The 13,115-nt window shown below is 42.5% G+C and overlaps 1 protein-coding gene across 1 annotated transcript in view; it reads right to left on the reverse strand.

Annotated features, from left to right (window-relative positions):
- LOC114647293 (hexokinase HKDC1-like) overlaps positions 1–13,115 on the reverse strand; it is an 86,204-nt gene that overhangs the window by 53,810 nt on the left and 19,279 nt on the right. The window contains exons 7-8 of the mRNA XM_028795966.2: positions 9,924–10,107; positions 8,388–8,543 (exon numbers count right to left, since the gene is read on the reverse strand). Of these exons, the coding sequence (XP_028651799.1) occupies positions 8,388–8,543; positions 9,924–10,107 (340 nt within the window). The remainder of the gene's footprint in view (positions 1–8,387; positions 8,544–9,923; positions 10,108–13,115) is intronic.

The raw sequence follows: 13,115 nt of genomic DNA on the forward strand, positions 1-13,115 counted from the left end.
TTCTCATCAATTGCTATTGTACTGACCTATTTTATGATCAGAAAGATCAGCATCAGAGCAGTAAAATTCCTGAAATTCCTAGAATAGTTTGGAAAATTTGGTTCCTCCCTGCGTGGAGTCTGCATGTTCTCCTCGTGTCTGCGTGGGTTTCCTCCCACAGTCCAAAGACATGCAGGTTAGGTGCATTGGGGATTCTAAATTGTCCCTAGTGTGTGCTTGGTGTATGGGTGTGTGTGTGTGTGTGTACCCTATATATAATATATGTAATATATATAATGTTTATTTACTACTACTACTGTTATACACTTTAACATCTAATTTTTATTTTTATTTATAATTTGTCAACTAAAATATGCGTCACATCTACGTCTATAGCCCTCGCCTTTACCTGCAGGTGGCTTCTGGAGTGTGCGACCCCTGCACTAACCATGAATAAATCCCAAAAATGAAAAATCCCAGAAGAGAACAGAGAGTTTAATTCTGCGTGGACAGAAGCATTTGCCTTCACCGCCAACGACGCTGGCTTACCGGTGTGCTTAATATGTGGCGATAAATTATCGAACAACAAAAAATGTAACGTTGAAAGACATTTTCGCAACAAGCACTCAGCATTCACTGAAAAATACCCAAGTGAAGATGAGCGAAAGAGAGCAATTTCGGAACTGCAACGGAAAGCTGAACAGAGCAAACATACTTTCAAAAAGTGGATCACTTCTGCACAGTCAACTACAGCTGCTAGTTTTGTGGCAGCTCAAGAGACCGTAAGGAGGGGTAAGCCGTTCACAGACGGAGAATACATGAAAGAATCGTTCATAAAAATATCAGAGCATCTATTCTCTGACTTTAAATGTTTTGGTGTTTGAGTGCATGATGACAGTGTTTGCCAGAGATGTACAGAAAGGTACACTCTCTCACTTCCCCTCCCTGAGAGAGTTCAAAGCAGTGAACATTCACATAAATTGTGATTATTTCCACCGTACAATTATTGCAATGCAAGCTGCATTTAGAGAAAGATTCAGTGAGTTCAGAAAGAAAAAAAACACTCTCTCCTTCCCTGGACATCGACCCATCCCTGCTGAACACATCCGCATTCACAGGAGTAAGTAAGCCCGATCTAGAAATTGAACTGGCCGCATAGCGGATAAAGATTTATGGGTGTCCAAGTTCAAATGCCTGACAGCGGATCTTGAAGAAGTCGCCCATCAGAAGGCTACTCTCGCTAAAGAGCACAAATGGAGTGATATTGAAAACCTCCCCAAACCCGACAAACTTGTTTTCAATACATGGAGTGCCATTCCCGAAACATATATGAACATGAAAAAATATGCATTTGGAGTCCTGTCCATCTTTGGCTCAACATACTTATGTGAGCAAGTTTTCTCAAGAATGAACTTCATAAAGTCCAAATATCTCTCCCACCTCACACATGAGCCTGCAGTCCTGTGTGAAGGTCAAAGTCACATCGTATAGCCCCGACATAAAACAACAACATTTATTTATATAGCACATTTTCATACAAAAAGTAGCTCAAAGTGCTAGAGATGATCTGCAGCGAACTTCAGAAACAGAAGTCACATTAAACAGGTGAGAACAATAGCATTTAATAGGCTAATATTTAAAAAAAAACAAAAAAAAAAAAACACATTTATTTCAGACCCGGAGCTGATGTAGGTTTTTTTGTATGTTCAGGTGCTTCAGTTGATTGCTGGCTGAGAGGGAAACCTGAAGAGGATGAGAGCACACTGAAATGGAATTTTATGTTTACTTTTTTAAAGCTGCTAAGCTACAGCTAAATGTTTTATTTATATTAAAGTGGGCTAGTTTTTATTTTAATTTTATACAGGTATAGGAAGGACTCAAATAGGCCTGCAGAGTTCAGTTAAATTTATTTCAAAGTAGGCCTACACATGCACACTGCACTTCTGTTTGTTGTATTCCGTGATTGTAACATGTAAAATCTAAAAAAAGATTAAAACTTTTAAAAGTTTATAAGCTGTGTTATGTTTTGCGGCTCCAGACTATTTTTCTTTGCAAAAAAATGGCTCTTTTGATAGTGAAGGTTGCAGACCCCTGACCTAAAACATCATCAGATTTTCACTCAAGTCCTAAAAGTAAAGAGAAACCAGTTAAACAAAAGAGACAAAAATATTATACTTGGTCATTTATTTATTGAGGAAAATGATCGAATATTACATATTTGTGAGTGGCAAAAGTACAGTGGTGTGAAAAACTATTTGCCCCCTTCCTGATTTCTTATTCTTTTGCATGTTTGTCACACAAAATGTTTCTGATTATCAAACACATTTAACCATTAGTCAAATATAACACAAGTAAACACAAAATGCAGTTTTTAAATGATGGTTTTTATTATTTAGGGAGAAAAAAAAATCCAAACCTACATGGCCCTGTGTGAAAAAGTAATTGCCCCTTGTTAAAAAATAACCTAACTGTGGTGTATCACACCTGAGTTCAATTTCCGTAGCCACCCCAAGGCCTGATTACTGCCACACCTGTTTCAATCAAGAAATCACTTAAATAGGAGCTGCCTGACACAGAGAAGTAGACCAAAAGCACCTCAAAAGCTAGACATCATGCCAAGATCCAAAGAAATTCAGGAACAAATGAGAACAGAAGTAATTGAGATCTATCAGTCTGGTAAAGGTTATAAAGCCATTTCTAAAGCTTTGGGACTCCAGCGAACCACAGTGAGAGCCATTATCCACAAATGGCAAAAACATGGAACAGTGGTGAACCTTCCCAGGAGTGGCCGGCCGACCAAAATTACCCCAAGAGTGCAGAGACGACTCATCCGAGAGGTCACAAAAGACCCCAGGACAACGTCTAAAGAACTGCAGGCCTCACTTGCCTCAATTAAGGTCAGTGTTCACGACTCCACCATAAGAAAGAGACTGGGCAAAAACGGCCTGCATGGCAGATTTCCAAGACGCAAACCACTGTTAAGCAAAAAGAACATTAGGGCTCGTCTCAATTTTGCTAAGAAACATCTCAATGATTGCCAAGACTTTTGGGAAAATACCTTGTGGACTGATGAGACAAAAGTTGAACTTTTTGGAAGGCAAATGTCCCGTTACATCTGGCGTAAAAGGAACACAGCATTTCAGAAAAAGAACATCATACCAACAGTAAAATATGGTGGTGGTAGTGTGATGGTCTGGGGTTGTTTTGCTGCTTCAGGACCTGGAAGGCTTGCTGTGATAGATGGAACCATGAATTCTACTGTCTACCAAAAAATCCTGAAGGAGAATGTCCGGCCATCTGTTCGTCAACTCAAGCTGAAGCGATCTTGGGTGCTGCAACAGGACAATGACCCAAAACACACCAGCAAATCCACCTCTGAATGGCTGAAGAAAAACAAAATGAAGACTTTGGAGTGGCCTAGTCAAAGTCCTGACCTGAATCCAATTGAGATGCTATGGCATGACTTTACAAAGGCGGTTCATGCTAGAAAACCCTCAAATAAAGCTGAATTACAACAATTTTGCAAAGATGAGTGGGCCAAAATTCCTCCAGAGCGCTGTAAAAGACTCATTGCAAGTTATCGCAAACGCTTGATTGCAGTTATTGCTGCTAAGGGTGGCCCAACCAGTTATTAGGTTCAGGGGGCAATTACTTTTTCACACAGGGCCATGTAGGTTTGGATTTTGTTTTCTCCCTAAATAATAAAAACCACCATTTACAAACTGCATTTTGTGTTTACTTGTGTTATATTTGACTAATGGTTAAATGTGTTTGATGATCAGAAACATTTTGTGTGACAAGCATGCAAAAGAATAAGAAATCAGGAAGGGGGCAAATAGTTTTTCACACCACTGTATGTGAACCTCTAGGATTAGCAGTTAGTTTGAAGGTGAAATTCGAGTCCGTTGTTTTTAATCAATGGGATGAGTGAGCACCCTGTGTTATTTCAAGAACAGGGATCTATCAAAGTCTGCTCTTCACAACACATGTTTGTGGAAGTGTATCATGGCATGAACAAAGGAGATTTCTGAGGACCTCAGAAAAAGAGTTGTTGATGCTCATCAGGCTGGAAAAGGTTACAAAACCATTTCTAAAGAGTTTGGACTCCACCAATCCACAGTCAGACAGATTGTGTACAAATGGAGGAAATTCAACCCTCCCCAGGAGTAGTCGACCAACAAAGATCACTCCAAGAGCAAGGAGTGTAATAGTCGGCGAGGTCACAAAGGACCCCAGGGTAACTTCTAAGCAACTGAAGGCCTCTCTCACATTGGCTAATGTTCATGTTCATGAACCATCAGGAGAACACTGAACAACAATGGTGTGCATGGCAGGGTTGCAAGGAGAAAACCACTGCTCTCCAAAAAAAACATTGCTGCTCTTCTGCAGTTTGCTAAAGATCACGTGGACAAACCAGAAAGCTATTGGAAGAATGTTTTGTGGGAAAAAGGAAAACACTGCATTCCAGCATAAGAACCTTATCCCATCTGTGAAACATGGTGGTGGTAGTATCAGGGTTTGGGCCTGTTGTGCTGCATCTGGGCCAGGACGACTTGCGTTCATTGATGGAACAATAAATTCTGAATTATATCAGAGAATTCTAAAGGAAAATGTCAGGACATCTGTCCGTGAACTGAATCCCCATGTGCAGCAAGACGACGACCCTAAGCACAGAAATCGTTCTACCAAAGAATGGTTAAAGAAGAATAAAGTTAATGTTTTGGAATGGCCAAGTCAAAGTCCTGACCTTAATCCACTCGAAATGTTGTGGAAGGACCTGAAGTGAGGAGTTAATGTGAGGAAACCCACCAACATCCCAGAGTTGAAGCTGTTCTGTACAGAGGAATGGGCTCAAATTCCTCCAAGCCGGTGTGCAGGACTGATCAACAGTTACCGGAAATGTTTAGTTGCAGTTATTGCTGCAAAGGGGGGTCACACCAGATACTGAAAGCAAAGGTTCATATACTTTTGCCACTCACAAATATGTAATATTCGATCATTTTCCTTAATAAATAAATGACCAAGTATAATATTTTTGTCTCATTTGTTTAACTAGTTTCTCTTTATCTACTTTTAGGGCTTGAGTGAAAATCTGATGATGTTTTAGGTCATATTTATGCAGAAATATAGAAAATTCTAAAGGGTTCACAAACGTTCAAGCACAACTGTATGTAGTTTTGACTTTCTGGAGATTGTCTGGAAAGCCTGGAGAGGACACTGCCCTGCTTCTCTGAGGCAGCACAAGAAGATTAGAAGTTTGACAAATGAGAGCTCATTCAGTGCATCACACTGGTTTGGTTAGCTAATGGCTACCAGTAAGGTCAAGGTCAAGGTTACTTTATTGTCATCAGCAATTGTGGAGAGGTACATAGTGAGATGAGACAACGTATCTCCATGAGCCCTGGTGCAACATACAACAAGGTGCAAGGTGTGGAAGAAACAATACAATAAATAGACAGTATACAATAAAATAAGATAAATAGACAATACAACCACAAAACAGTATGGTGTGAAAGGGATTCAAACCTTCCAGAATAAACAATCCAATAATAATACTGGCATACTTTTGACTCTGCGGTAATGTCAATTAGTGAGAAAAACCTAAGAAAACAAATCAAAATAAACAGGAGAGCCAAAGCCAGAATTAAAAAAGCCAACAATGACAAAGTCCAAATCCAAAATCCTAAAAGTCAAGATGAGCACAAGCCAACAGAGAAAACAAGACAAGGGGCGCCAAATGACAAGAACTGCAAAAGCAAGTTAAAGGGACTCTGAGGTCATTCCTGGTCTAATTGTGGATACACCTAAGAGTCGTAAATGATGAGAACAGGGGTGAGGAAGAGCAGACAGCGAGACAAAACAAGAACAGGCATAAGACAAACCAAGTTACAAAAATGAGAACAACACAAAAACGCAATCTTGCCATCCTCAATTACGTGAGTCACTATTTCATTTAAAGAATTCTAAAGGATTGATTTTCTTGGTGCCTTTGGGATTTCTAAACAGCCAGATTAGGTCCCCATCAGTGCTGATCGTTGAAATCCCCCAAAGCGTTTTTCACAGTGAATATGCCATGAGCCCATTAATGGAAATTCGTCATACGGCCGACTTAGACATACTTTTTTTTTTTTTTTTATCCCAGCTCCCTATGATGCTTTGTGAGGTCAGCGTGACATCACAGAGCCGAAACCGCCAATGTTGGATGAGATAGACCCCCACAGTATATAACGTTAAAGCTATAGGTGGGCTAAGATTTAGCAGAAAAATTTTAAAATACATTTAAACATAAAACGCACATTCAGAAGGAAACTGGAGATGTGTCTGTGTATCTGTGTCTTAAATGTAATATCTTTTTGTATGAGACTTGTGTGTAACATGTGAATTTAATAATTTTACCCAGAGTGCTGTGCAGTTGATGCCAACAAGGAGGATGGAGAATCCATGTGCTTTAGATAGATAGATAGATAGATAGATAGATAGATAGATAGATAGATAGATAGATAGATAGATAGATAGATAGATAGATAGATAGATAGATAGATAGATAGATACTTTATTAATCCCAAGGGGAAATTCACATACCCCAGCAGCACCTTACTGATACAAAAACAATAGGAGTGATCAATAAAAAGTGTTGTGCTTTTTTGTTGGTAGCTGCAGTTGGATGGGGACAAACAAACTGTACATTTCATTTCGAGAGAGGCGAGTGCCAGCTGTTCATTCTGTGGAGGCCAAGCCTCCGTGAACTCCTGCTTCCGGTCTGCAGAAAATTGTACTGTTTTGATATTTCTGTTTATTTTATCTGAGGGAGGCCTGGTGGTACAGTGCTTAGCACTACTCATGTCAACTGTTAGGCCACAATAATCAGTTCAGCATAGATGGCAGACATTTCCTTAACCCCCAGGGACTCTTTAAAGACCACTGCACCATTGTAGGCCACTCAAAACGAGTTCAGTTTCTCCTTCCTCATCACCTTCAATGCATTTCGACGAAGTTCCTGAACATTACACCATCTTTTCATTTTTTATTTTTCAAAGTGATTCCTTGTATGGTATAGCGGGTCGGGGCTTAACATTTCAGTGGCTCGTTTTTAAACAAATAAATAACTGAATAGCCTGGGTGGGCGTATCGTGCAGCTGCGGTGGCGAGGGAGGGGAGTTGGTGAGGCAGTTGAGACGAGATGCACTTGCACGTGTGAGGTGGTGGTCCGTCTGATTTGCGTCATCGGCTTTGTCCGGTGTGCTGATGAGGCGCTGCGACCGTGGAGGCATTTAAAGGGGAGCTGGCACAAGAAGAGGGGGAGAATAAATGAAAGGAAAGGAGGTTAAAGGAAGGAGAGAGAAAGGCAAGAGTGAGCAAGAGCTGGTGTAAGATGGGAGGAAGCAGGCGGACAGGACAGTGAGCCCCAGGAAGGAGTTTGTGGCCAGCGCTCAGGAGGGGGCTGAGTGGTCCGCTCCTGTTGAAGGACCATTGTGCTCAGGGTGTGCTCTCGCCTGGCAGTGTGAGCAGAGCAGGGCTTGGGGTCTCCCCGTGGAACACCATGGGATTGGCGGTGGGGAATAAAAAGGTTGTGCGTGCCTGTTGGATGGATGTCTCTTTGTATTGCGAGACCCGATCAGGGCAAGAAAAGGAAGGTGCCAGGGCTCAGAATGGTAAAGGACAGTTTCCTGCCTGTGTTTTTAACCTCATGACTTGTTTTTAAGTTCCACATGGAACGGATTATTTATTTATCGGACTGGAGCACTGCACTATTTATTTGAGCACTGCTGTAATGAAAGCACTGGCACTGTTTCGCCTACCCCTTGCCATGTTTGTGTGCTCATCCACTGGCTCATCCCTTGGGAATATTATTGACGCTGGCGAGTTTAAAAGGCTTCTGGGATGCAACCAGTAGCATGGAGCCGACCCTCACCATCACACCTTAGTCTCTACAAACATTGTTTTGGGGGTTTTAAAAACCAGAGAATCCCAATGTGAAGTTTTTATTTCAACATGTTTTAACAATGTTAATTATAAAATGTGTTGTTTCGTGTTGCCACCTTGTTTTTCTCAAGGGCATGGCCAGCTGGAGACCTTCCTGCTTACGTTTGCCATGCTATTGCTAGGCAATGCCAACTTCTAAGTGTGCGGCGCATGACATCACCAGGCCAAAGTTATAAAACTCAGCGTCATACACTTCCTGGTTGACCAAGATTGCGGAAACAACCTAAAAGCCTTGTGTGATTTTCTTTGAGATTAATTATGGATTTCTGGTTTTCATCTTGGCTCTGTTTACTAGGCACTTCACTGGTTTTTGTGTCTTTTGTTATGGGGGCTGTCATACTGTGTGACGAGGATTTGTAGTATGGAAGCCACGGTGCCACTTAAGTCAAACAGTAAAAGAAATCACTCGCTTTTAAAATACTTACTTCTCCATTTCAGCCACGTCTGCTGTCTTCAGTTTGCCTTTGGTACGCAGACTGTCTGACATCATGCCTTTGAAGAGTAGGCCCTTCTTGGCCATCTTAACCAGGATGATCCTCACCAGCTCGCCCATGTACAAACCTGAGATCATCTTCTCAAACCTGAGGAGAAAGAATAAAACAGTAGGAGACACCAGAGCAGGTCAGGTCACCATTCTTATCTTTTGTTTCTTGGAGGTTTGGCTCCTTTGAAGTGAACAAGGCATTTTTTTGGCTGTTGACTGCTAAACGTACAAAAAGTAAAGCACCCATAAGACCTCAGTTACTTTCATGGGTGCTTAGTCCAATTCAAGGGGGCAGGTCACCTGAGCCCATCCCAGCCACCTCTGTTACAAGGCCAAAGCCAAGACCAGTCAGAATGCCTGTCCATTATAGGGATGGCTCAACTGGGACACCCTCAATATGGAAGGGCAGTGGGAGTCAGCATGCATGATGCATCATCTCCTCCTGACAGCTAGATGGCAGCCACCCTGAGTTTGCGGCAGCATGGGAACAAGGCACCATGGGAACTGGAGTTCTTTGACTCAGCCCTATTGGGTTCTGTGGGTGCTGCCAGGGGGTGCTGTAGGGACTAGCGAGCCCTGCTTACCCAGAAATGCTACTGGGCCAAGCCTTTGGGACACCAGAAGTACTTCCGGGGATCGCATAAAAGGAGCTGCCCACCATAACTTCCAAAAGCCACAGTCAGGGAGAGGAAGACGAAGCTTACTTTGAGGAGTGGAGGAGGCAAAGAGTGAGAGACAGAGGGGGAAGAGTTGCAGATGTATGGCAATAATGTCTGTGGTAACTAAGGAGTACTGTTTGAGTTTCTGAAGGCATGTGTGCCACCCATAAATACTTGTTTACGTGTTTATTAAATAGAAATGCACATTAATTTGATTTTACAATACTAAATGCTAAGTGAGCCACAGACAAGAACAGCAGAGTAGATCAAGAGGACCACATGGGGTCCCAGCAGTCAGCACTGGTGACGGGCGCTGAGCAGGCTCCTGTCAATAATGGAGAATCCACTGCATCCACTGAACAGGATCATCTCCAGACAGAGGAGCAGCTTCAGCGACAGACTGCTGTCACCGTCCTGCTTCACTGACAGACTGAGGAGATCGTTCCTCCCCCAAACTATGTGAGTCTTCAATTCCACCCCGGGGGGATAAACGTTAACATTATACAAAGTTATTGTCTGTCTGTATACCTGCATTGTTATCACTCTTTAATTTAATATTTTCTTTATCAGTATGCTGCGGCTAGAGTATGTGAATTTCCCCTTGGGATTAATAAAGTATCTATCTATCTATCTATCTATCTATCTATCTATCTATCTATCTATCTATCTATCTATCTATCTATCTATCTATCTATCTATCTATCTATCTATCTATCTATCTATCTATCTATCTATCTATCTATCTATTTGGAGGACCTACTGGTTTCTAGATAGCAGTTAGCATTTTAACAAACAGAAGACCAGATCTGCCAACGTACAGCTGCTTCCCAGGGTTAATGGAGGCCAAATCAATGTCTCGGTCAAACTCGGTGCAGAAGTCTTCAAGCGACCCATCATCTCCAAACGCTCCCCACTCGGTGTTAATGCACATGCGCCCCTCGTCCCCCTCTACCAGGTCAATGTGCCGCAGCTCCTCCATGTAGCAGGCATTAGTGCCAGTACCTGTGGAAGATATATTTGCAAAAATTTAAAAGCTGAAAAAGTTAAATACTGCAAACAAAGACTTTCTTTGGCTTCTTCCTAGTTTGTACAGTAGCCAGATAGAAATACGAGCACACCAGGGCTTCAGCAGATAAACACTCCGAGCCAAAGCTCAGCTGTCCAGATGTGGCTTTAATATGGCCAAGTGACGCTCATCTGGCTCCATATCTGTGACCCCCTGATGAATTTCCTAAACTAGGGGTTCTCAAATTTGGTCCTGGGTGCCCACTATGGCTGCAGTTTTTTGTTCCAGCCATCCTAGTCAGTGACAACACCTGATAACACTGAGCTCATGTAAGGAGCTGGTGTTTTTTTCTTCTTCTTCTCTTATTCTACATTCAGAAAAGCACTGCAGCATGACTTTTACATGTATAAGACATTTAGAAATAGTTCTACTTTTGCTACAGATTTAAATGCTTAACTCTCTTTTGTTGATTGTATTTTGCCCTTTCTCTGTGCAATTTGCTCCCTCCATTATCTTTATCTTTTACCGTGGCTGTCTGTTTGTCCATCCATCCATCCATTTTCCAACCCACTGAATCCGAACACAGGGGTCTGCTGGAGCCAATCTCAGCCAACACAGGGCACAAGACAGGAACCAATCCTGGGCAGGGTGCCAACCCACCGCAGGACACACACCCACACACCAAGCACACACTAGGGCCAATTTAGAACCGCCAATCCACCTAACCTGCGTGTCTTTGGACTGTGGGAGGAAACCCACGCAGACACGGGGAGAACATGCAAACTCCACGCAGGGAGGACCCGGCAAGTGAACCCGGGTCCCCAGGTCTCCCAAATGTGAGGCAGCAGCACTACCACTGCGCCACCCCCATTTGAACTACTGACCTGAAATTTTGTACACATATACTACGTGATGTCTACTATCCACTTTCGGGGGGGGGGGGGGGGGGGGGTTGGAGGCGCTGATGATTGACCTCCAAGGTTATTCCTCATTTTATTTTTATTTTATTTTATTGTTGAATCAGCTCTTGGCAGTGGCCAGTAGGGCTTACGTGTATCGCTCTCATCCCTATCACCTTCGCCATCACTTCCCCTACCTCTTCATATCTTAAATCACTCTTGAGGCAGATTGAAGACTTAAGTGCCAGCTTAAGTAAAAAAGAAAGAAAAACGTACTAAGTAAATATAACACAAACACTGACTTAATCAGTTTTAACGTGAAAAGATGCCGACAAAAGAAGAGAAGAAGTGGGCTGCTACAGTGGAGAAAAGAAGAGCAGCTCAGGAAGAAGCAAGCGCATCAACCTCTGAATGGTAAACGTACAGAGAAAGAGGATGAAAACTATAAGTCAAATGTATTCACTGCACGTTATCGCGTGGTGCGCTATTACTGGTATCTTAATAATGACAATTAAAAACGAGCAGAGCAGACACTCAGGCAAACAGCACTGAATCCAGCTGCAGTCAGGACAGTTTTAGGACTCCAACAGATCCGAGCACTTCAGACACTATGAGGCCCGGAACCTCTTTCTATTTATGTGAGGTGAACGACTATATTTATTTTTACCACTTGTATAACTGTACAATTAAATCATTTACTAACTGGATTCAATAGACACTGTTAATGCAATGTGTTACTTTACCTAGAAAATTGATTCATTTAATTTTTTCACACAAAAAAGTTACATTGACTTATGGAAAATATATATATGATACCGTACTGGCCAAATAATACAAAGAGTACATACAGTACACGTGTTTAGCCCAAATTGGGGATCATCATGTATACCCACCTTTGCTTACCCTTATGGGGATCGAACCTCAGCCATCAGTGCTTGAGGAGAAGCCTCTGACATTGCGACGTGGTATCTGGTTCACTCGCTTGACAGCTTGAAGACTGGAGTATTGCACTCTTAGGACTGAATATTTTGGATGTTTACCTACTAGGTAAAGCTTGTGGTTGGTCTGTTGTCAGCAAATCTACTCTATAAATTGTGAGTGCTGGCCCAAACACAGACAGGCAGACATGTGTAAATCACCCGACACATGTTTATTATACATAATTATTTACAATAATAAGTGCTCACAAACCCCAAAAGTCCCCAAAGTCCTGGCCATACAGTCCAATGCCTTATCTTCTTCAGGCCACCTCCTTGCCTCCTCCAGAGACCTTGTCCTCTTCCACCCAACTGTAGCCACCATTTGAAGGGAGGCGGCCCCTTTTATGAGCACCCAGATGTGCTCCAGGTGTCTTCCGGCAATCTTCCACCAACATGCCCCAGTGTGGCGGAAGTGCCGGCTGCATCCCTGGAAGCAGTCTGGGTGTCCCTGCTCTTCTTCCCCCCAGCACTTCGGGGTGTGGCGGAAATGCTGAGGTACAGGGCTCCCAAGGTATCCGGGCACCCCCTGGCGGTGACCACGGGCCCCTACAGGGTTGAGCTTCAAAGCTCTGTACCTGTCGCCCCCAAAGGTACCAGCTCCCCCATGGTCTGGGGAAGGCGTAAGCCCTCCTCCAGTCCTCCTGGGCATCCCGGCCAGGTTGCCCCCCCCCAGCCATCTCTGACAATATATATATATATAAAATCCTAAGCCTAAAAGTGCAACGATTTTATGTGACATTTTTAAGTCATGTTTTTGTAACACACTTTAAATTGGACTTATTTTAAAACCTACATATATATATGTTATGTTTGGTATCATTCTTTTCAGAGTTTATCGAACTTTAATGTGATGTTAGATTTTCAGATTCTTATTCCGTTTTTAAATTATAAACTAAAAAATATCAAGAACTCACGTCTTGCGAGACGAGACTTTGTGCCAAGAGATTTAACCACACCTGGGGCCGGAAATAAAAGACAAGAGCTTGATGTGATGGCACTTCTCAGACGCAAGCAAGAGATTATATTTGAAAATAATCTTATTCGTATTTTCCCCGACTTCTCACCATCATCAGCTGCAAAACGCACAGCCTACTTTGACATTAAAAAGTTGCTACAGAAGGGCGA

This window comes from Erpetoichthys calabaricus, chromosome 2 (assembly GCF_900747795.2).
Source record: "Erpetoichthys calabaricus chromosome 2, fErpCal1.3, whole genome shotgun sequence".
Lineage (NCBI taxonomy): Eukaryota > Metazoa > Chordata > Cladistia > Polypteriformes > Polypteridae > Erpetoichthys > Erpetoichthys calabaricus.